This window comes from Photinus pyralis, unplaced genomic scaffold, assembly GCF_008802855.1.
Source record: "Photinus pyralis isolate 1611_PpyrPB1 unplaced genomic scaffold, Ppyr1.3 Ppyr1.4_LG5, whole genome shotgun sequence".
In the NCBI taxonomy this organism is placed as follows: domain Eukaryota; kingdom Metazoa; phylum Arthropoda; class Insecta; order Coleoptera; family Lampyridae; genus Photinus; species Photinus pyralis.
This window is the reverse complement of record NW_022170596.1, coordinates 41922906-41947073: the sequence shown is the minus strand read 5'-3', so window position 1 is coordinate 41947073 and position 24168 is coordinate 41922906. Positions and strand designations below refer to the sequence as shown.

General features: G+C 36.0%; 2 protein-coding genes across 5 annotated transcripts in view; one reads left to right on the top strand and one right to left on the bottom strand.

The window, feature by feature from the left end:
* The window catches only part of LOC116170205 (zinc finger protein chinmo-like), a 301795-nt gene that overhangs the window by 30619 nt on the left and 247008 nt on the right, over positions 1-24168 (bottom strand). The window lies entirely within an intron of this gene.
* Positions 19280-22737, top strand: LOC116170203. The gene is made up of 5 exons (XM_031486429.1): positions 19280-19521; positions 19571-19946; positions 20191-20416; positions 20476-22422; positions 22481-22737. The coding sequence occupies exons 2-4, from the start codon at positions 19599-19601 to the stop codon at positions 21588-21590; spliced, it is 1689 nt and encodes a 562-aa protein (XP_031342289.1). The 5' UTR covers positions 19280-19521; positions 19571-19598; the 3' UTR covers positions 21591-22422; positions 22481-22737.

Here is a 24168-nt window from a genome sequence, read left to right as displayed (position 1 = left end):
AAAGCAACAGGATTCCGAATCAAACAAAATCCGATGATGTCGAGCGGCCTGTCAGTTTGTACTCTCATTTCCGGCAAAACGGCTGAATCGATTGGAACCAAATTTGGTACACATATTTTTAGACATAAAAAGAGCAGAATCGCGCATGTATAGGTGTGCTAGCTACAGCAAATTTTTTCTTATGCATCATTATGCTCTCTTGCGCCATTGGATTAAAAATGTGCACTTTAGAGAGCCGGCCGCACACAGATCAAAACAATTTGGTTCGAAACAAATTATATTTGCACCATCTTTTCTAGTAGCACGTGACCACTGACCAGCTGTGTTTGTTTTGTTTTGGGTCATGGACAAGGAAGTAGAAATTGCCGTTCATATTGTGGGAATTTATAACGTTGTAGGGCGTATTGGGTTCACCCCATAAACAAGAAGAGAAATATTTCTGGTTTTATAGCTAAACTTAGGAGTGATCCCACAAAATGTTATAATTACTGAATACATATACAGATTATTGGACATATCGCATATCAAAATCGAAATGTTCAAGCGTTTTTTCGGAGGCTGTTAAATTCAGTTTAGATACCATGTGTAAAGCAAATTTTTTACCTGAAACCATTGAGTAATTAAACTAATCCTTCACTCAACACTGAAACCTAGAAATATAAATTTTGGTTATTGTTACCATCCATTTTTTATCGTTAATCAAAAATATAAAATTGCTACAAGTATAACAAAAAAACGCCCAATATTTTATGGTTAGTTCGACACACAAATTTCATTTAATTTCAACTCTCGTCAGAAACATATCCAAAGTAATTCATATGTATAGAATAAATCCGTTTTTAGCGTTATTATGTGCTATTGTAAAAAAAACCTGAAACAAGTAGATTTATATCCTTATGCCACAATTTACCCTAGTCATCTCCTTGAATTATAAGCACTAGTATATATTTTTGAGTTGTCTGCCAGTTAGGAGGTTCTTAAGTGACATCCTCCACAACCATCGGCCCATGCCTCTCTATGCATCTCCACATAGCCACCTTCTCTCGCACCTTCTTCAAATCATCAATCCATTTCCTTTTTCTTCTTCCTCGCTTCTCCCAAGTCTACATCTCGAATGCTTCCGTCGTTCTAATTCTCTTTTATTTAATGTCCATACTTCACGCCCATACAACAGCAGAACACTCGAAACTAAACATTTCACCAGTCTTTTTCTCAACTATAAACCCATCTTACTGTTAAGTCATTCGCTGTCTTGTCCATTCCAACTCTTCTCGTTATCTTCTTTTCACTCAACCAATCGTCTGATATTACTGTGCCTAAGTATTTGCTTGTTTTAACTTGTTCCAATTCCTCCCCTCACCCTTACATTCATTACTTCCACCGCTCCAACTTTAATTACCTTCGCCTTCTTGTGGTTAATTCTAAATCCATACGTGTCTTCCATTTCTTCCAGTCGTTTCAACAGTTCATTCTATTTCCACGTGTTTTCGGCAAATATCATCAGCAAACCTGAGTGACCTTACATCTCTGCTCCCTATTTTTACTCCCTTATTCCTTTTCCAGCACTTCCTCACGATATCCATATAGATATTAAATAAAGTTGGTAATAGACAACATCCCTGCCGAACACCTCTTTCTATTCCAAACCATTCAGACATATTATCACCCACCTCCTGCTTCCTGATTAATCTTCTTTCGCTCCAGTACACTCTCTTATCCCTTAAAATGTCTAATAGTTTTTCGTATTTCACACAATCGAATGCCTTTTCTGGATCTATTAGGCACAGACTTACAGTTCTTCTTCGTTCTATATGTAGGTACCTGTGTCCCAGATCGCGTGGGATTGCATGGGTAACTTTCTTATTATTAAAGATAGAGAATTGGTTAATGGACAATGTTTTGCAGTTTTAGATGCTTATTTTAAAGTTCAAAATGTCGAATAGGTTGGACGTCATTTCAAAAAAACTGAAATCGGCCATTTCCTTGAATGTCTTGATATCATCGAACGTACACGAGATACAAAAAATAAGTTTTATATAGGTAAAAGTTACTGTCTTTGATACGCTTAATTTAGAATGGACGTCAAACAAATTCAAGATGGCTACTTTTGACGAACATTTACTTCCCAAAGTTAAATAGGCGCCATATTGGAGTTGTAGATCACTAATAGATTTTTAGTTCTCTTTTCAACGAGCTATCATAGCATAAGGAGATTGAAAATAAGAGTTCAAAATATCGCATGGGCGTACACACTCCTTTTCAAACAAGGTCCCCTTTTTAATTTAAACTGGTTAAATGGTGGTTACCATTCAGATGGGACGTTACAGAGTGGTAATATTTTCCATTTTCGTACCATAAACTGTCAAATTAAGAATATAAATCAACCTGTTTCAAGTTTTCCCCCAATACCCCATAATAATGCTAAAAAAATCCATACATTGTAGCGCTCTACAAAGGAGATATAAATACAGTGGAAAAACGTATAGCTCGACATACACGTTCCGTTCGCCGGTACTCCAATGCGATTTTCAAAATTCCCATCGATGAGAGAAATTGGTCGGCCGACCGCCTATACGGCCGGTCGTTGTCTTTCCTGTCAAAATCGTCCGGCGAAATGAACGTGAGTGTCGACACTAACGAATGTCGTACTATTTTATTACAAATGTACAGGATGTGAAAGATATGTATTGTATAATCAACGTCGTGTGGGTGATACTTCGACCTAAACATCGAATATAATGACGGGACGCCCTGTATATGAGGATATTTCAATTTTCTTCAATTATATTTACGAAATAAGCACAAAGTTGGTTCGTTTTATTTGAATTAGTGTCTTAGTCTTGTTTTTCCTTTTCGAATTGTTTGTAATTGCATAATTTTTCCATTTGCGTTTTACCGCTGTTATAAATTGTAGATTTGTGCGTGTTAAAATGTTGGGACATCAGGCCGTTGCGATAAGGAGGTTTATCAGGCGAAATCGAGGGCGAAATTAATTAACGCACGTATTTTTAACAGAACCAATCCAATGCTCGTAACGTACACAAAAAAATGACACCCACGAACCCATTAATAAATGGGTTTCGGATTATGACAAAGGTAATAAAATTAAAACATGGCATAAATTCGAAAAGATACAACCATGCCCTATCCACCGCGTACATACGCTTACAAAAATAATTTAGACCAAGATACTTTTGATAATAGAAGTTGTCTGTTGGATAAAACTGCCAAAATGCCATTCAGAAATCATGGTGAAATCCAGTACTTGAACGCACTAAAACAAGTCAAACCCGACCAGGTTTTTGAAGACGCAACTCTTGCTTATTGACACTTTTAATTAATAACTAAAAACTGTTTATACAATGTACAAGCTCACTATGGCATAGGACATTACCATAAGCTTTGACTTTACTGCCACAAGCACATTTTTTTCGATGTTATCATTCAAAAACGTGCAAAAAATCACCCGCAAGCGCATTAATCTAGATTTTCGATGCACAATCAATCAGAAGCATTGCAAAATCATAGACCTTCACCTAGACTTTCACTGGTGGTACCAAGAGCAAGAACGTGGTCTTTTTAATCATCCTGACGACACCAATAATCAGTCAAAATATTTTCAATATTGTCGGTCTGAAATCGTATTCGAGCAATGTAGAGTAAGTCCACGACCGCAACCTTGCCTTTTCTATTTTGTAATCCGAATGTCCTAAAAACCGTCTCTATTAAAACTAGTAACACCATAAATACCGAATAAGATATGCTCTGGCAACTTATGTTTTCCATTAGTATAGTAATCACTTTAAATTGCACTTTTTTTCTAAAATTACGACTTATACACCGGAGCCAACATGTGTTAAACGAAAAATACGTTAATTGCAAAACTATGACATATGTGCGGTTAATTTTTTGTCATTAACGCCGCGGAGCGTTACAGTATTGCATCATGAGCGAAAGATCTCAAAGTCAAAAATTAGAAAATAAACAATTTACCAAAGTCCTATTCATTTTACATAAAACCTTGAACCATCAATAATTAAAAATAAAGTATTTTGATATTGAAATGGTGAGCATTTAGAAATAAACAAAAATGTGTAGGTATTATTTATAATTAACCATTTCACCTTGACCAACTTGCTTCCGTATAACCTTGTTTTTCAGCTAGTTTTTACGTTTGAGGTATATGCATCTTATAAAAATGCGTTTTAAAACAAAAATCACGGGTATCCGTTTACAAGAAACAAGGATTAATTATAAAAATTTACGTAACTAAATGCGATAGTCGTTTAAGTGTCTTAACTGATTTTTTTCTAAACGTTTACACTCAAGGCGAACGCAAATATTATTATTTACATATTATCACTAGTGCGGTTGATATCAGAAAACCCGTTTTTTTTAAATTTCACCAAATTACAGGCCGAATAACTGATTAAAGGGGAGCCCATTAAATAAATTATTGAAGCACAAAAGCGCTAAATATCACAATATGTTAAAAATGCGCATACAAATTATAACTTCCGGATGTAGTGATATAGTAAACACTTGGGGCGAGCGCTCCATGGGGGTACGTTAATTTATAAGATGGCTCTTGCAATTATGTAACACGCACGCTTAAATTTAAATTAGAAGTAATTAATGAAACTTTTACCTTGACATTTATAATATATTGCAACATTTAAAATATGCTACGTTTGTATGGTAAAGTATAATGGGAACAGCCATAGGGGGTATGTGTTGATAAATGGATTCGATATGGAAAACCTTTGAAGATGCTCATGTCAGGTGAAAATGTGACGGAAACTGATTTGGATGAACAGAAGGAAGAAGAAAAAGATGAAGGAAGGAAGGAACACCACAGCTTATTGTTTCCATAACTGACTATCGTGAGGTACCTACAACGTTATTACTACTCTTGAACCTCGACCTCACTAAGCCATTCCAAAAATAGTTTTTCTCCAATGTCAATGCATCTGTGTAGAACAGAAGGTAATTTCTCCACTACGAAATTCAACTGATGCGACGTGCAACCATTTCCGAAATATTTTATTTGCACATACGTAAGTAGATGGGAATCTATTAAAATTATAATGGTTTTGTTTTGTTAAAATGAAGGAAATGATTATGTGCGGGAAACTGCAACAACAAAAAAGTCAGGGACGACAAATGCCCCCCCCCCCCTCCATATAATATAGAAAAATAAACAAAAAACCAAAAATTATGTAATTTATGTAAAAAATTCTACTACTAAACGTCACATTATTATTATTATTAATTCCTCCTAGCAACGTGTCTGGTTCACTATTCACTTCCTTTAGGGAGAACAAGGTACATAAAAACGATGTGTGAAAATTACATGTTACTGTTGTTTTGTTCATATTGCTTATTATTTAGCATAACCACTATCATTCTGCATAATTTAAGACCATAACCACCAAAATCAATGCCATAGCAGGAACGCAATTCCGATTTTATTGTTTTCGCGTCACCTAGGCCCTTACTATCGCTCTATCGGGTGAAGCAAGTGGAGGAAGTGAGGGGGAACTTACTTTATCATAACCTCACCAAAAAACAGCAATTATTAATTTTGTCTATTTTTAACGTAAAGTGTCGTGGCTAGAAAAGTACGTAATGATAAAACGCATATGAATAGCTTTGCGTTTAGAACGGTAACGTTTAATAATATGGACGTTTGTTATTTTGAAAGGAAAGACTCAAGAATTATCTGAAAATGCAATTCAAGATGGCGTTGACTGGTACATGAAAACCTAGTTAAATGGGCACTCTGTTAGATTTTTACGTGTTTATTCTAAAGAAGCAATATATCCTATAGTTGCATAAATAATAATAGTCACTGTAATTATTTTTACACTTTACAACTAAAGTTCGTTAATTTAAAAAATAATTAATTCTTCTTCAGTCGATTATAGGACCTACTTCACTGTTAAACAAAGGTTTGTAATCTCTAAATTCTAAATATTGTGGCAATTAATTAAAAATGTTATTAATTGGTACACAGTGAATTTTTTTTTATTGTTAAAAGGCCTTTTTCTTTTGTAGGAGCCCAAACATAACCTACGACCTATTAAAAATAATTAATTGATTATTAAATTGATGTATTAGTTATTTACATAAAAGTCGGGAAAATGACACATTACTGGCGAGAAAATATTCAAGTACGATTTAATTTCAAAGTTTTATATTTAATTACGTTTTTCCTGAAATTGTTTTTTTCAAAATTTCAATTTTATTTTTTTGATTAATATCAATGCATCAGTAATGACATTGGACATTACCAATGTGACAGGCGGCAGGAAAGGACCTGGTAAAGTGACAGGCGGCAGGAAAAGTAGTCATCCGGAAAGTCAGGGAAACTCCAATTTCCTGATCTAAATAGTCATGAAAATGAAGGATTTACTTTCATAGCGATTTCGAGAAAAAACAATTAATATAATTATTTAATCAATACCTACATTACATTGGTAAAAAGAGACTAAAAAGGTCTTTTTAAACATGTAAAAATGCAATATATTCCGTCCCCAATATTCAAATATTACCTTCTAGTTATTCCTTTGAAATCCGTGCAAATAAATTATCCTTAGCACGCCCTGTATATTTCGCATGTCCCCCGCCCCCCCCCCAAACTTAGCATAGGTGGGGAAAGTGAATAGCGGCCCGTGATTTTAACGCCACGCCACTTCTCCGGTTTGGGGTTCTGCCAAAACCTCAAACAGAGGCAATTAGTATCTTCTTGAGTGGGCAGCCTTGCACAACATAGGCATAGCGAATAGGGGCGGTACATAGTTTGCACCCAGGGAACAACGCTCCCACATAGATCTTAAAAAATGAACAAGGTACCAGTATCTCCAGCATCCCCTGAAAAATCGACAGTGCGGAAAACAGTGCATTTTTTACTTTAATTAAAATACCCCAAAAAAGAGGAGTGTTGCAATATAAAATTTGTGGAATAGAAACGATATAAATGCCCATTTTCATCTTACATAAAAATTATTAATACTGGACATATTTTTCATAAGGGCCGATTGCTGTAGACGGCATTGAGCCATTTGTATCGACAAAAAGGGTGCTTTTGCGAATATTTGATTGCATACGTATTAAGCACGCATTTTTATAGCGAAATTTTATGTTTCATTATTTTGCAGATTATTAATGTCGTAAACAAAATTATGTTTTTTTTGTAAATATGTATACACATTTCTGCGAAACGTCAATGTTTACCTATTACTAAAGGTTCCGCGCGTAGGTATCTATCTGCTTACAATGAACAATAATAGCAAAGAGTACGTTACACGTTACACTTACGAATAGAAGATGTCCGTTAAGCGCCCAATAAATTAAATAGCAGGTGAAGTTACTTTCGAAGAAGAGACTTTTAGGCTCAAATTTTCTCTTCCAAAGTTTTCAAAGTGACATTTAAAGTAACACTGAGGCTTAAAATAAGAAAGCTGCAATTCAACACAGTGAAAATTATGATCAAGACCTGAAATCTGCTTTTTTAGCCTTAGCCAATATAATGGGTTGTGTCTCTAGAAACAAATTATCAACTATATCTCAAACGGCTGTCTGTACCGTAAAATTTATCTCGAATTCAATTCAACGACAAACAACAAATTTAAAAGAATTATTTCATTAGTATCTATCAACCTGTTTTGGACGAATTTTATCAATTTGTATAACTTTAGTTTAAAACGTATTTTTTATTATACCTGAATCACAATCTCCGTTTTAAACACTCAAATGCGTGCGAAAAAAGGCCTTTAAAACACACGTGCTTTAAAGTTGCTAAGTAACGATACTTCAAGTATGACTTTTGAAACTGTCATCTGGATGAAATAAAAAATCCTCTTAGGTCGCTTTCTGTAAATGCAGAACATTTCTTTGGCTTTTGTACCTATCCTTTGGTTGAAGCTTTCACAAACGCGCGTAATTTAGGGTATGCTTCCAAATCTGTTCCACTTTTTAATCGCAGCATTGCTTTGAAGTTTTGAATGAATGCACCAAAATATAGAAGATTTAAATACCTTTGACATTTCCTTCATATATGCCAGCATTATCGATGCATTTAAGACTGCATTCGTAAGTAACTTCCTATTCATCCATGGAAACAACTTTTCATATTGTTTATAATAGGCCTTACTGGAGTTGGATTTTACACCTACCAACGTTTGTTTAGATTTTACAACAACCGATTTAATGGACGGTGTATTATCTTTTTCAATGGAAATCGTTTAATTCACCAAGACGATGATTTTTATAAGCAAACGTCAAGTGACATTTCCATGGCAATCGTGAAATTACGAACACCCAGCCCACTTAATTAGACATGTATTCGAGTATAACGTCAATATGACTTCATTGTATTTCCTATTTTTAAATTATACTGCAGGTATAATAAAAAATACTATAAGATACACGTGTATAATTGGTCTTTAAAGCACTTGCAACGTTAAAGGCACTCCGCTTTGCGTCGTGCCCTTAAACTCGTTGCGCGTGCTTTAAAGACTTGATTATACACTTGTATCTTAATATACTATTGTGTATTGTAAATCTTTCGACGTATGTTTTAGTGCTTTCGCAAGAACCGCCCTTAAATACTAATAAATATTATTATTATTATTATTAAACAATTGCTGCCAATTTCATTTATAAAATACAAATCCTCATCAAAAAGTTGAACTCCTCTAAAACTCGACAAAATAAATGTTGTGGTGGGGGGGATGCAACCCCCACCAATTTTTCAATGGGACTGGGGGTCAAATGGTATATCATTTGAAAAAGGCTATTAGAGGAATTTTTCGAAAGAAATTCGCCTTATGTGATGGTTTCCTCCGTCAGTTCCTCGTCTAACTCGAGAACAAGAATACCTGCAGGCTTCTGACAAGCGTAAATCCGAAGCTGGTACAAACATTCGAATCTATTAACGACAAGAAATTTCCCACCAGAGTGGAAACTGACAAAGTTGGCACTCCAAAACAGAGATAGCGAACCTACGACCCATATTGGATGCCCTCGATAAGCCGTTAGAGCACATTATCACAAGAAGACTGGAAGACAGCATCGGCGAGGAACACAGCCTCTCAGTTGACAAAAAGAAAAGATACGAATACGATACAACTGAATACCGAACAATCCTCGAGATCGTTTTTGGGGTGTAACTTTTGACCAATTTTCAAAGCGATTAAACGTTTCTAAACAAAATTATCGTGCACACGGATAGACACAGACAGCAGTACAAAATTATAAATGATCTCTAGATCATTAATAATAAAAGTTCTTCAATAATCCCATATTAGTCCAACAGGCGATGAATCTTGATGACGAAGAAGATGACAACTTTCTTATCATGGTAGAAACTGAAGAACCGGAGGATGTCAACTTTCTACCTCCTTCTGTCCGAATCCATGGAGACTTCTCAACATCAAGTCTCTCCAAAAGAACAAAATTATAACAATTTTTATGATTTTTGATCAAACTTGTAAAAACTCGAGTAAAAACTATTAGACTTACAGAGTCCGCTAAGGGATTGAATTGCCACAAATTTTGTCTACTTTAAAAAAGTATACTACAATAATTAATTTAAAACCTCTCAGTCAGGACGAAAACTAACAAAAATTGAAAAAAGGTAGAAAAAACGGGGTATTTTCGAGTGCTGCGTCGCTCGCACAGGTCTTTCAATGTCGAAAACTTTTTCACATCCATATTCATACTAAGAATTTAAAAGAAAAAACCAGTTGCCAAATTCTTGACAGAACAGCTTCCTAGCGCAATCCAAAAATAACGCTTTTAGAAGAGTGTCTTCAAAAAATAATAAGTTTAGACAAAAACGTTTCCCACGAAAGTTATTATTTTCCGATGTAGAATAAGACTATTCAAGATTTCTAGTTGACAAAATTAAGTTGCCCTACACTTTACCGGAACTGGTAGTCCGAAAGAAATGACCCTATACGACCTCGGATACACCCCAATTCGTCTCGTGTATCCAGTTAAACCTCCACAAATCATTCCTGAAACTAATACAATATATTCTATGCAAAAATCCTTGCATCAAAACCTCGATCAAAACTATCGTATATAACTGTTATCACCGTAAACCGTATTTATTTTTGTTTACCTATTCAATTCTGTTTTATACTTGGAAAAAAACAAAGTTTATCCCTTAAATTAATAATTCTAATTAGATCGCGATAATAGGTTATTTTTAATGATACATTCTTTCCTAAATATGAAATTCGCGTGGCGTTTGCATCTTTTTTGTGTGCTCTTTTTGTAAAAAAAAAAGATTCTACATTGTTTCCCCTAGAAGAGTAACTTTTGCGACAACAGTCATAGCACGTTGAAAACACCGGTTCTCGACCGATCACCGAAGTTTAGCAATCTAGGGGGCGGTTAGTACTCGGATGGGTGACGGCGTGCCGTTGTATCTCTTTTTTTTAAATTTTGCTCATGTTTGTCCATTAATTCTAGATTTTATTAATAATAATTGTAATTCCTAATTAGAATTAATTTAGTTTTTTTAGTTGTTTAACTTTTTTTCTCAGTTTTTTTTGTAATAAAACCTGGCACAATTTTTATAGGTTGTACCTCGGGTTGTACACAGAAAAATAAGGTCTTTCGAATAGATTAAAAAAATTGTAGGTTACTATTTGAAAAAAAAGTTAATTTAAAATCTCTCCCTAAGGACGAAAACTAGAAATCTACGAGGCGAATGTTGGAGCAGTACTCTTCCCTCTCAGCACCCTAACTCCGTTCCTTCCGTTCCCATCCTTAACTTTACCCATCCTTACATATTCTCGTTCTCTGCGTGAACGGTCAGGAAACCCTGAGCAGCCCGCCGCTGATATCCCTAGGGGTGTCCGAGGAATGAAAGACGTTGGTCTTTTCCTTTTTACACTCGTAAAAACAAAACTCGAGAACGAAAAGTGAAAGTGATGTCATACCTTCCCAATCGAGTACGAGTTCGAGTATCATTTGCTATTGAATATGGGCCAGGTTGAGTCTCAAAAAATTCCCATACTGAAAATCGTATGCGATTATTCGTATCTTGCTATTACATTACCCTATCGATTAGTTACCGAGAAATAGCCCTTGAAAGTTTCAAAGTTTGAAAAGTAATAAACCGCGTACGAATTTAGAAACGCGGCAGAACGGTGTGACCGTACGGGGTCATTGGATTTCACCCCGAATAGCTTGTTACATGTGGCATATAGGTCATCTGTGCGCCCGAATCGGTCCATTCGTTTGCCAGTTATCGTGTTCATAGACCGACAGACCGACAGAACCTCGCATCGCGTAGCTGTGCCGCTTAATAAACCCCCATAAGGTTTAAACTGACCAAGCATTACTCACAATGGCCTCCCATACAATAATACAATCTTGATTTGACACACATCTTCTCATTTCTCAAGAACTCAACATTCGGTTATCATTCTTTGCCGCAATTCTACGACACCGATTAGCTATGTTATAGCATAACTACTTTTTATTCCATGGTTGTAGGGAAATAACGGTTAGCCTGTTGGAAATGTTGACGGAATCCCTCAAATGATATTTGCAAATCAAAAATTCTTCTATACTAATCGTTACCGTGAAATTACTTGAGAAACTCAATTAGGAAAGGGGTATCTCTGCAATACTTTGTGTATCGACAATTTTTCCACTGCACAAAATATTAGATGGATTATTATGCAATATTATGTAGTGTGCTGCATAATTTTTCTGTTAATAATTGTAATATTCCATCCCGTCTCATGTAATATGTTGGACGATTCTTTGACAGAGAGATTGTTTTAATATGTAATTGTAATAGGTACGTCTGTGTATGCGCAATACCAGTGCAATTCCATGCAATATTGAAATGCAAATGATAGGACACAATTGCATAAAGTAATTTCTCCCTCGGATACATCCGGAAGCCAAATTCGTAGTGATTTTGTTTGTAAAAGATGGCTGGGGTTTGTGAATCGCGAGCTGCAGAAATTATCGATTCATTAGAGAATGAAGGCTTTGAAAATAGATGTGCGAATAACAAATCGATATGGACGTTGACCTCCGAAAGTTCGTGCCAAAAAAATATACTAAAAACTATTCTGATAGTGTTCTCGGAAACTTCAGTGCGTTCACTGAAAGCAATTGATTACCTTTTTATGAGGATACATAACGCAAAAGGCCACACCAAATACTGGATGCATAGGAGGTATAGAAAAACAGCTCACGATACTTATCAAACTCGCATAAGAATTACCAATTAAAATGGCACGTTAACTTTTTAACACGAAAACTTACAAGTTTTAAAACTAATTTTGAATTAAACTTATCCAGAGCTGATTTACATTGAAATGGTTTCGTTGTAAATCGTTGAAAGTTTGCCGATACAAAGCCCAAGTTTAAAAGTTTTACTTTCTTATTCCTATTTTCACTTTCTTCAAATTCGCGTTGTAATTCGGCTAAACGAGGCGCACAGTTGATTTTTCTGCAGAAATCCATAAACTGAGACACATCCACAACTAAGGAAAAGGTCCGGGAGATGGCGTAAGAAAGACAAAGGATAACTGAATAGTAGTATTTTTACTGCAAATGTTGCTACGCAAATCATTACCACTAAGAACTATTAATTTAACCCGCTCAACATTTCACAAACCAGAAAATTCCGACATAATTCATTTTTTTACAAATTAATATTCAACACGGAAAATGTCACCTGTACAATAAAAAAGCGAAACCCGTGGGAAATTTTTACTTTTAAGTAAAACTGACACCAAAAGGATTTCACTCGCACACGAGCAGATAATGTAGGTTTTTAGGGCACAAGAGCATTCGACAGATTATCTTATTTGCACTGAAGCAAACGAACAAACTTTTTTTTCATTTACGTGAAAACTCCATTGATGTATAACAAACAAGTTATACCGTGGTATTTAAATTTAGATCATCTTCCGGTCCGGTGGCCACAAAAACACGTTAGCGAAAAATCAATGCACCGTGCCTAATTCTGTAAATGTAGAAGTTCTTGGATGTGGATTGAGAAATTAAATTAACTTTAGGAGAAACGGGATCTTGAATGGTAGTTAGGTCCTCGAAGTACGAGGGTTTCTGTCCAAAATTGCATACAAAGGGAAATAACTTGGGAAGTAATAAAAATTTAACTTACGTTAAGAAATCGACAATTTTAACGAGTCCAAATCACAAGCAAAAGGCATAAAATAAAACAACACACGTGCGGACGACGATAGCTCATTTTTCATACGTATAGATTATAGTATCTTTCCCCTGCCTATAATTTAATTGCGGTAGCGCTTTTTGCAGCGTTCCCAATGAAATCGCCGAAAAACTGACCACAAGACAGAGAGAGCACTAGGCATTTTGCGTTTTCCGGGACGAAATTATTGAACATATGAAGATATTGCGCTACCAACTTAGTCAAAATCAGAATATGACAGGAAAGGCACAATTCCTGTAAATCAAAGCAATGTGGTTTGAAGTTGCCCCGACGAAATTGGTGGATAAATATAGATTTTGTTCTACCAACTTAACCAAAAAGGGAGTGACGGGAAGACTCCAAAGTCTAGTTCCTGTGCATCAAGTCAATTTGTTTTACCGTTTCACCAATGAAATTGGTAAATAATTGAAAACTTTGCCCAAATGCGGGCATCATCCCGCAGTGATTGGAAAAAAAAACAAGTACCAATTCTTGAGCAGATAAAGCGCATTTTTTGACACCAATAGCTATGTCTTGTCCAAACGTTCTCTTTTTCTTTCGTGGGTACCCTCGTCCAAGAACTCCGTTCTCGAGATATTCGCAGTTAAATTTAGGGTCTACCCAGTACCTAGATATGTTTCGTCCAGACGATTCAATTTCCCTTGTGGTTAAGTACCCTCCTCCGACAATTCATTCTCGAGATACTCACATAACTCATACATATGTGTCGTACAAAGGCCCCAATCGCTTTTTGTGAGTAACCTGTTCCGATACCCCGATTTCGATATATTTGCACTTATAGTTTTTTGACCAGACGTTCCATTTTCTCATTGTGAGTATCCCCCTCCAACACCCCGTTCACGAGATATTCATTTTGACTTCACCACTCGAACATGAATCGCGGAAGACAGTTATAATTTATAGAAACCAACGCATTTCGAAAAATAATTAATGGGGGTGGTTCCCCTTAAGTCAACGAAATTTAGAGGCCACCTGGCAGACCTTCAAGGTACGGGCTACCTGTTGCAAAAATCGAAAATCGTACGCGATTCTTCGTACCTTGTTTATACATATACGCGTCTAGTAGGTACACCTGCACATGTTGAAGCTGTTTACGGCCCGAGTAAGAAGAGTAAAAGAGACAGAAATTAAAGGGAGTGACGAAAAAATACCTATCTGGATTGAGTATTGTGTTTTCAAAAGCGTACGAGTTAAACATAAACTTTAATAGCGTAACCGTAACATACCTACACTCTAGCGGTAGAAAGCATAGAGCACAACTATTTGCTGCCAATTGTAACTGCCGTATCTAAATTGACATCAGACCCGAGGTCAAACCTGTCATTGCATTTTGTATCTATTTACCTTGGCGCAATTTACGTCTCATTTATACTAACAAAATAGCGTTTTTGAAGATTTGAGCTATCAAAAGGTAGTGAGGTGATTATAGAGTAGATTAAAAGTTTCGCGGGACTTGATGAATGTAGCGGAAGCTTATTTTTCTCCACCTAAAAAATGACCTGCCAACATTGTAGTCCAGTCAATAGAGACCTAAATAGGGGAGTTTAGTCAAAAATTTGGTGTCCAAGAGGTTATGACTGATTCTTATGTATTTTTTGGCGTAGATTCCGAATTTTTAATCTCCCACCAACCTTAGGGGGGGGGAACCCCCCCAAAAATGCAAAAAACCCCAAAATTTCGGCCCAAAATTCAGAATTTTGGAAAAATCTCGCTAAATTTAGATTTTTGGCCCAAAGTACCTTAGTTCAAAATTAAAGTACACAAAATTTGCAGGAAAAGTGATATATACACTTTTGGTCTAGGACCAACGGGGGCGGAGATAAGAGGGGGGTCAAAAAAGGGTACTTTGTTGGAAAACGTGAAAAAAACGGAATTTCTCTGAATAACTCGCTAAATGTTGGTTTTAGAGAAAAAACTCAAAGGACCAAAATGAAAGTAGACGAAAAATTACTTCGGAAAGTGCCCGTGTGCGGAGCCGATGAAGGGGGGGAGGAGGGGAGGGGGCGAGCGCAAAACCTCTCTTCCTGGCGCCGCGCGACGGCACTGGCATAAGGCGCTATACGCGCAGTTTCGGGTATCTCTGGCGGCCTCGGTCCCGGTCATAACGGATGCTTCTTTGTCCTTATTTTAGAAAGGGGCCTCTGGCTTCCCCCTCCCTCTTGTTGGTCGTTTGTATGCTTTTTGTGTCCTCTGGAAACCAGTTCAAGATCCCTCTTCAGTGCGTCTGTGTTGTCGCGTCGTGCGCATCACGCTATATTGCTCCGTGCTTATTTACTATTTTTCGCCTGAGCCAGTAGAGGTTGAGTTTTTATTTAAAGATGACCTAAAAAAGTGCGAAAGTAACGTTTCTTGCTGTCCGCCATGCAAATCAGAATTTCAGACAAATACTACAATCTCCCCCAAAAATTGTAACTCGAGCACTAAATAAACAAGTATAAATTGTGCACAACTCCTGTGCAGATAAAGCGCATTTTTTTTAACCGAAATAGCTTTTGTATGGACATCACCAATGGATATATTTCTTGCAGACGTTTCAATCGCCCTTTGATAGTACCCTCTTCCGACAATCCGTTCTTAAGGTATAAGGTAATATACCCGATCACGATAAGAGGTCGAGGAGGAGGGCTATGGTTGGTAGAAATTAATTCCTTGCGTTGAGACCTTTCATTAGAGTACCATGAAGGTTAAAACTAGTTCCACGCTCTCCCCTCGAGAGTACCTATATGCAAGCGAACAAACTCAAAACGCACAGGCGCGCGAGCACGATATTACAGAAAATTTCGGTAAAAACAACAAACTTTTAACCGAAAAATAGTAAATAATAAAATAAATAAGCACGGAGCAATATAGCGTGATGCACACGACGCGACAACACAGACGCACTGAAGAGGGATCTTGAACTGGTTTCCAGAGGACACAAAAAGCATACAAACGACCAACAAGAGGGAGGGGGAAGCCAGAGGCCCCTTTCTAAAATAAGGACAAAGAAGCATCCGTTATGACCGGGACCGAGGCCGCCAGAGATACCCGAAACTGCGCGTATAGCGCCTTATGCCAGTGCCGTCGCGCGGCGCCAGGAAGAGAGGTTTTGCGCTCGCCCCCTCCCCTCCTCCCCCCCTTCATCGGCTCCGCACACGTGCACTTTCCGAAGTAATTTTTCGTCTACTTTCATTTTGGTCCTTTGAGTTTTTTCTCTAAAACCAACATTTAGCGAGTTATTCAGAGAAATTCCGTTTTTTTCACGTTTTCCAACAAAGTACCCTTTTTTGACCCCCCTCTTATCTCCGCCCCCGTTGGTCCTAGACCAAAAGTGTATATATCACTTTTCCTGCAAATTTTGTGTACTTTAATTTTGAACTAAGGTACTTTGGGCCAAAAATCTAAATTTAGCGAGATTTTTCCAAAATTCTGAATTTTGGGCCGAAATTTTGGGGTTTTTTGCATTTTTGGGGGGGTTCCCACCCCCTAAGGTTGGTGGGAGATTAAAAATTCGGAATCTACGCCAAAAAATACATAAGAATCAGTCATAACCTCTTGGACACCAAATTTTTGACTAAACTTTTCTCTATTGACTGGACTATTGGTCAGGAAAATTTGTTTTCAGCCAATAAATTCTGTGTGTGCTTATCTTCAAGCACAGCGCCATCCACTACCTTCTTGTGATGAATGCAGTATAGTCCAGTTCTCGGTCCCCTCATTTTAGGAATTTAGGAATTCGTCTAGTTTTCGGGAATGTGTGGTTGGTCCAGGATTGTGTTTTATAAAGTCCAGAGCGATTTCGGTCCCGCCGGAGAGAAGGGAGCGAGTTACACTTTGTCACTTTTCTCTCGAAAACGGTGCATTGTAGGAAAAAATTTCCTATCAAAATCGAAAGCCCAAAATTTGCTACAACTTTGTTTCTATATAGCTACGGCTATCATATAAACTGATCTTAGAAGACACGTAGTCGGGACAGTGAAGTGGAAAACCAAATAAGTCTAATTTTTAAGGGTTGAAGATACATTAGCAAATGTACAGTGATTCTTGAAGTGAATTTAATTCCCTACAACTTCATAATACCAGCACAGGGAAAAATTCGATGGAAAATCTGAGTTCTCTGAAAATTGCTCAAAAAATGATCTATTACAAATGTTAGGTATGGGATTAGTCGGCTCCAAGTTAAAGATAAGATACTATTTTTCTCACAATTATTACAATTACCCAAAACTTCACAAAATATGCGCCTATTCATGATTCAAGGCTCTTTAAGTACTGCGTCAATTAATAATATGCGTATTAAATAGCCCTGTATTTAGTCCCACGCCCAAGTGCTATGGAAGGTATGTTAAATTTCTATTCAATTTCATTTCCATTCCCAAAATAAATAAACCAGTCCAAGAAATAAGTCACAACCACTATGTGACAACGGGGGACGAGGGAGTAGGTTTCTTTTGCTCATTTATTGCCTGTCTCCTGTCCATCATTCGATTCTTATTTTACTTCCATTGGTAAACTTTACAACCAATTTGTTCTCGAGTCAGCAAAACTTACCTCATTTGTGAATACATTTGTTTGTATAAAAACAGTCAGATAAGTTTACGTGAGATAAGAAAAAGGTCCTTACAGTTAAGAAAGGGAGTAAAATAAAACTAAAATACCATTCATGCCAAGGAGAAAACTGGGTGGTGTAATCTAGTAGAAGGGTAAAAGTCAAAAGGAAAACCCGAGGGAAAACCCTTTGGTACGGACTGTCTTGTCGCAGATGAACTTATCTGAATCTCATTTCTGAATAAATTTGTTTCCATGGAAATTAACCCTAGGAGAAGGGCAAATGATCACAAGAAAAACCCTCTGGTAAGTTTTAGGGCCAGATTTAAATATTCTGCTTATCTTATACCTATACTTTCGCAGAAATTAACTGGTCGAATCACGTAGTTCTAGCTCAGCTCAACTAACTGACCGCTGAATTTGCGCGTTTTGGAGAGACGGAGCACTATTGCCACCATAGTCAAGAACTAAACATTAATGCAGTAATGCTTTTCAGTATTCGTCAGTATTTAGTGAAAGTACCACCTACGATCTTTAATGTTTTTGGAATGCTGATAATAAACTTTTTGTGAAAGCGTTTCGAAATTGACACATTTTGATATTGATTAGAATTTCGAAATGACACTCTTTTAGGCACTAATGCCTAAAAATAAAAATCTCGATAAAAATGAAACATTAAAATCAATGAAAATATCTATTTATTATAAATATTAAATGTACAATTATGTAAACTTTTGAAGTGAATGCAATAAGATTTGCAAATTTGCTAATATCTACGTTTTTGTTCAGATAAATCCGAGGATAAATCATGGTGTGGGGCATCGAATATTTGCTCCACAACGTTGAAATAGGCTAGTAATACCTTTTCTGCTCGCTTTTCTGTAAAGTTCTCAGTACCTATGTTTTTCTTTTGCCCAGGTTTCAAAGTTGTTGTAGGTGTTTTCGTATAAATGTTTGATTTTTCGGGTACTAACGTGGATAGCGCAGCTTCAGCAGCTTGTTCAATATCCAAAGACTCGTAAATGTCACTCATTTGAAGTAATTTTTTCGCAAAACTTTGCGGGAACGTTCAACCTTAACGTCTCACTTGACATTAAATAATGCATAAACAATGCCTTAGAAACAGATTGCCTGCCTACTTTTCAAAATGTTTAAAAATACTAATAAAATTATCAAATTCTCCGCTTTCACAAAAAATCTTGTATATAATTCGTTACGAAACGATGTCTTTTAGTCACTAAACGTGTTGTCCAACTCGGCTTTGCCTCGTTGGACAATTTTCAGGTCGCGTGCCTAAAAGACACTCATTTCGCAACTTATTGTATAAATAGCTATATCGTAATCGCATATGTACAATTTATACTTGTTGTCGCCAAGACCTAACGACAAATTTTGCAATGATTCGGTACTCAAAGACAATAGTTATAGCTTTGGCGGTCGGGCAGACCGTTGGGAGATTACATGATTAATCTTGAAGTTGCTTAAAATAAACGGTGTACTTAAACTGCCGTTGAACGGTCGTGTACTAAAATGCCGTTAGCAGATATGACGTCAATTATGTGACGCGTTTGACAGTACTAGCAGATTCGTCATCAAATTGACGGCATCTTATTATACTGCCGTTACAGCTGTTAGTGCATGTTACTTAATATACTATATTTGCCGAGAGCGTATTCAAAGTTAAAGTGGTTGTTGTTAATCATTGTTGGAACAACTTGTGCCAAATATGAACTAAATCTGATCTGTTGATATAGAATGAGGTAAGTGCTATAGTCCATACGTTTTCTAATTGCTCTTATCTACTTTTAGTTAAGTTAGGTTTAGATACCTATTATACATGCCAAGAATGTTAAAAGTTGGAGATAGATTTACCTCATTTGCGGATGCAAAAAAAGCCATCGCGGAACTTGGTGACAATACGTATACGACATTTTGGAAACGAGATGCACGTACTATTGCAAGTAGTAAAATTGCTAGACAAATAAAAAGTTCTTTAATATATTATCAACTTGTTTATGCATGCAATCATGGTGGAAGGAAATTCAAGAGCAGTGGTAAGAAAATTCGGCAGTCTTGGACATTTAAAGAAGATTGTCCTGTACATGTAAGATTCAAGGCATCATTAGATGGAAATGCATTAGAAGTAACGTCGATTCAAAGCCAGCACAATCATGACACATCTAAAGTAAGTACCTACATCTATAATTGGATTTTTAGGGTTTAACGATAATGGATTCGGATTGTAAATTACTATAGTTTCTTAGATGAAATGAACTTAATTTTCATAGTTGTCTATAGCAATTACATTAATCTATAATTTTGTGCATCCAGCCGTATAATTAATTTCCATTTTTTAGTGCAATTGTTTGAAATCGGTTCATTTCTTTTCTAAAGGTATTTGAATTTAATGGATAATTATGACTTTTCAGGTCTTATATGCACATACCCCTAGTCAAAGAAGGCTGTCTAGCAACATGAAGGAAAGTGTAAAAGATTATTTGAATATGAAAGCAAATAGAAAAATGATACAACAAAAATTGCAAGAAAGCACTGGTAAAATCATTACTTTGCAAGATTTAACAAATATAACCAAAAATGACCAATCCAAAACAGAAAATCTGGATAACTGCTTAAAAATACTCAAAACGAAATATGGTAACCTGGAGGATTTATTATTGTGGTAGTGTTAAATAATTATCTATTATTACTTTTAGGTGCCCATGCAGCTGTATTGCGAGACGTAGACAATAATTTTAGGGGTCTTTTTATTCAAACGCCAGCTATGAAAAGCACCATGAATGCATTTCCAGAATTTCTTGCAGTAGATGCAACATATAAATTACTTAAAATAGGATTACCCGTTTTTCTTATAATTGTAGAAGACGGTAATTGTCAAACTGAAATAGTGGGTGTGTGTATACTGGCATCAGAAGATAGACAAAGTTTCACCTGGTTCTTAGAAACCTTTAAAAGTGAGAATCCAGCATGGATAAACGTGAAATGCATAATGACTGACAAGGACTTACATGAAAGAGAAGTAATTAAGAATTGTTTTCCTAATGTAAACCTTATAATATGCGTGTTCCACACATTGAAAATATTTTATCGTGAAATTTCGTGTCAAAAAATGGGAATTACTCCAAGTCAGCGTACACTTAGTTTAGAACTAATTCAGAAATTGGTCTACGCTAAGACAGATGATGACTACGAAAAATACATGCAAGGCTTAAAAGATAGTGTACCTCGAACAGTGTATGAGTATTTTATGAAAAACTGGCACAACACTAAAGATGAGTGGAATCTAGGGAAAAATTATTTTAAGAACAGTTTTTTAAATAACACAAATAACCGTCTGGAATCTATTAACGCTAAACTAAAGTCAGTTATAAACAAAAATAGTCCTTTGGAACATTTTATAAACAGCTTGTTTACAATTATTTCAAGTTTGGAGACAGAAAGGGATCATAAAGCAGTTTATGGTATTTTAAAAAAACCTGTCGACATGTTTCCCGAAGACTCAGATGAAAGAAAATATTTCAAACTGCTCACACGTGAAGCTTCAAAGCATGTTTTAAGAGAAATTCGTATTTCGGAACAAATCAGAAGTATTACTGTTTCTGCAGATGGTTATTACATCATTACTGATAGTCGGGGGTCCACAAAAACTACAGTTTCTTCGTGTAATTGTGTAATGTATGATGCAATGATTTTACCCTGCAAGCATATTTTTGCATTGAGGCGGCATTTACATGTAGAGCTTTTTGATAGAATGCTTGTAAACCACAGGTGGACCATGGATTATTATAAAGGCAAGCAGCGAACATTATAACGTCTTTGCTTGAAGACAATGAATCGACAGGATATCACTTGCCATGTACATCTAATGATAGCACTATATCTGTATCACTGACCACACAAGGGCATCAACCAATATATTCCTATGCACAAAGAAGAAAAAAATGTCTTCTGTTATGTACTGAACTTGCCGACTTAGCAGCACAACGTACGGGCATGTTATTTGAGCAAAGGCTTAATCTATTAAAAAATCTCAAAACATTGTGGGCTAATGATACTGCTGTTCTACTTACGCCTATAGACGTTAGAGACGAAAATGACCGGCAATTTATTGTTGAAAGTAATGATGAAGTAGTATTTGAAAATGAAAATTTTTCAGAGTTTTGTAACGAAGTGGTTATCCAAGACCTAAATATATTAGGTGACGTAAATCTCTCATCTCTGGGCCACACTGAAGTTATTGAGGAGGTCAATATGGAAGAATCAAATAAAGAAAATGAAGTTCCTGTTACCGCTGATATTAATGTACGTGACTGCAACAACCAATCCCAGCAAACTGTTCAAGTAAATGACATTAATTTGTCGACTATCAAAATGCCAGTTGCAATAAAGAAACGAGGACGCCCAAAAGGGCAAGACTTAACAGTAATAGGATTACCAAAACGAAGGAAAAGAAAACCCTTGTCGTTTTCAAAGAAATCATATCAGGAAAAACAGGATTTAATACTAAATTTCTTTGTTCAGAATGGTGATATTGTTAAAGATATTAAAAATGGTAAAATTCTTGAAGATTTAGATCTTAAATCGTTTCCATAAGAAATATCTGATGCTGTATTAGATAATAGCGTTGACGTCCACTTGATTAAGTAAGTCTTGCTATAATCTATCTTATGCTTTAATTAATTTTAAACTGTGTTTTTTCAGAACCTTTTGCACAGACGAAGCCTTTAACAAGATCTTTAACCTAGTGGAACAAAAACGACTTAAGCAACACTGGTCTTGCTCTGTGTGTGGTGCAGGCAATCAAAACGACCAAACAGCAGTTTGTTGTAGTGGTTGCCTTCTGTGGAAAAATATTCGTTGCTTAGGATTATCTAGGCGGCCTAAATCAAAACAGTGGTTTTGTAGAAATTGCTACTAAGAATTATGTATTTTTTGTGTTTGATACATTTTGTGTTTTTTTTTTTCAATAAATCACAGTACGTTTGTAATGATTAAACAAAAATATTACGTTAATTTGCCTCAAGTGTTTGAATAATTGCCATAATTTGGAGCCACGGTAATATAAGAGGATGCCGTCAATTGATTACAAAACTGCTAAGATGACCTTAAAACGAACGGCAGCCAAAGCAAATACCGTCAAACGCGTCATATAAATGACGTCATATATGCTAACGGCATTTTAGTACACGACCGTTCAACGGCAGTTTAAGTACACCGTATTTTAAATTCCGTGAATGTGTAATTTTTTACTCGTATTAAATTTATTTATGGTGGATGTGTAAAGTGCTGATTTGGAATGTATTAAGTTCTTCGTGTACCAAAAAACAAGGAAAACACATAAATTTTACGTACGTAATTTGATTTCACATCTGATGATTTGACGTTAACGTCTTGGCGAACTGCCAACTTAGAGATGAAAAGTTGCCAAAAACAATGTTACAATGGAACTCATTGAAACACTGTTTTTGCCGAAAACAGTTGCACAAAATTCTCATTGTAACACCGAAATAGAAAATAGTATATTGAAAGACAAGTGTTACAATGCGACCTATTGTAATACGACTATAGATAGTATTACAATAAAGCATTGTAACACGCGTTTTTCATACTATTTTTTCTATTTCGGTGCTTTAATTTAATTAAAAAAATCATTATCAGAAACTATAGGGAACATTAGAACTAACATGTTTTATGTTGGGAACACTTTTTATGCCGTTAAGTTTTAAGTTGGCAGCGTAGTAAGACTGACATTTTGAGGTTCAAACATGGAAGTATTGTACCTACTTGTACTAACTAGTAACTGCCAACTTAAGAGATGCAGATAAGTTACCAAAAAAAACGACTAAATCACTGTCTTTGTACAACTGTTTTCGGCCAAAAACAGTTGTACAAAATCATCATTGTGACACCGAAATAGAAAAAAAGTATTCCAAAATCGACAGTACTCATTTGATTCTGCGTGACAATGATTTAAATTTTGATCGCTCTTCTACAGGGTGTTTCAAAGCTAATAGTCAACTTTATTAACTTCAAACCATAAAAAGCTGATTTTTTCAAACGAAACATGCTTTATTTTTTTGCACTTGTAATGATCTTAGCCTCCTGAGCATCGATTCCCGAAGTTAGTCGATATTCTCCGTGATGTGCATGTGATGTGACCGGCCTGCCATGACGTCATGATCGTATACGCAAGGGATAAGTTCAAGTTTAGCTGCATTCTCGAATCGTGGACAAACTTTATGCGCTAACCAATCACAGCATTTGTCAGTTTTGTATTTTGTTTTGTTTTTGCATTATGAATACTGCTATTAATAACCAGAAAATCCTCGAACAATTCCATGGCCATTATTTGCCAATTTAATGTTATTCTCGTACAGTATGATTATTGC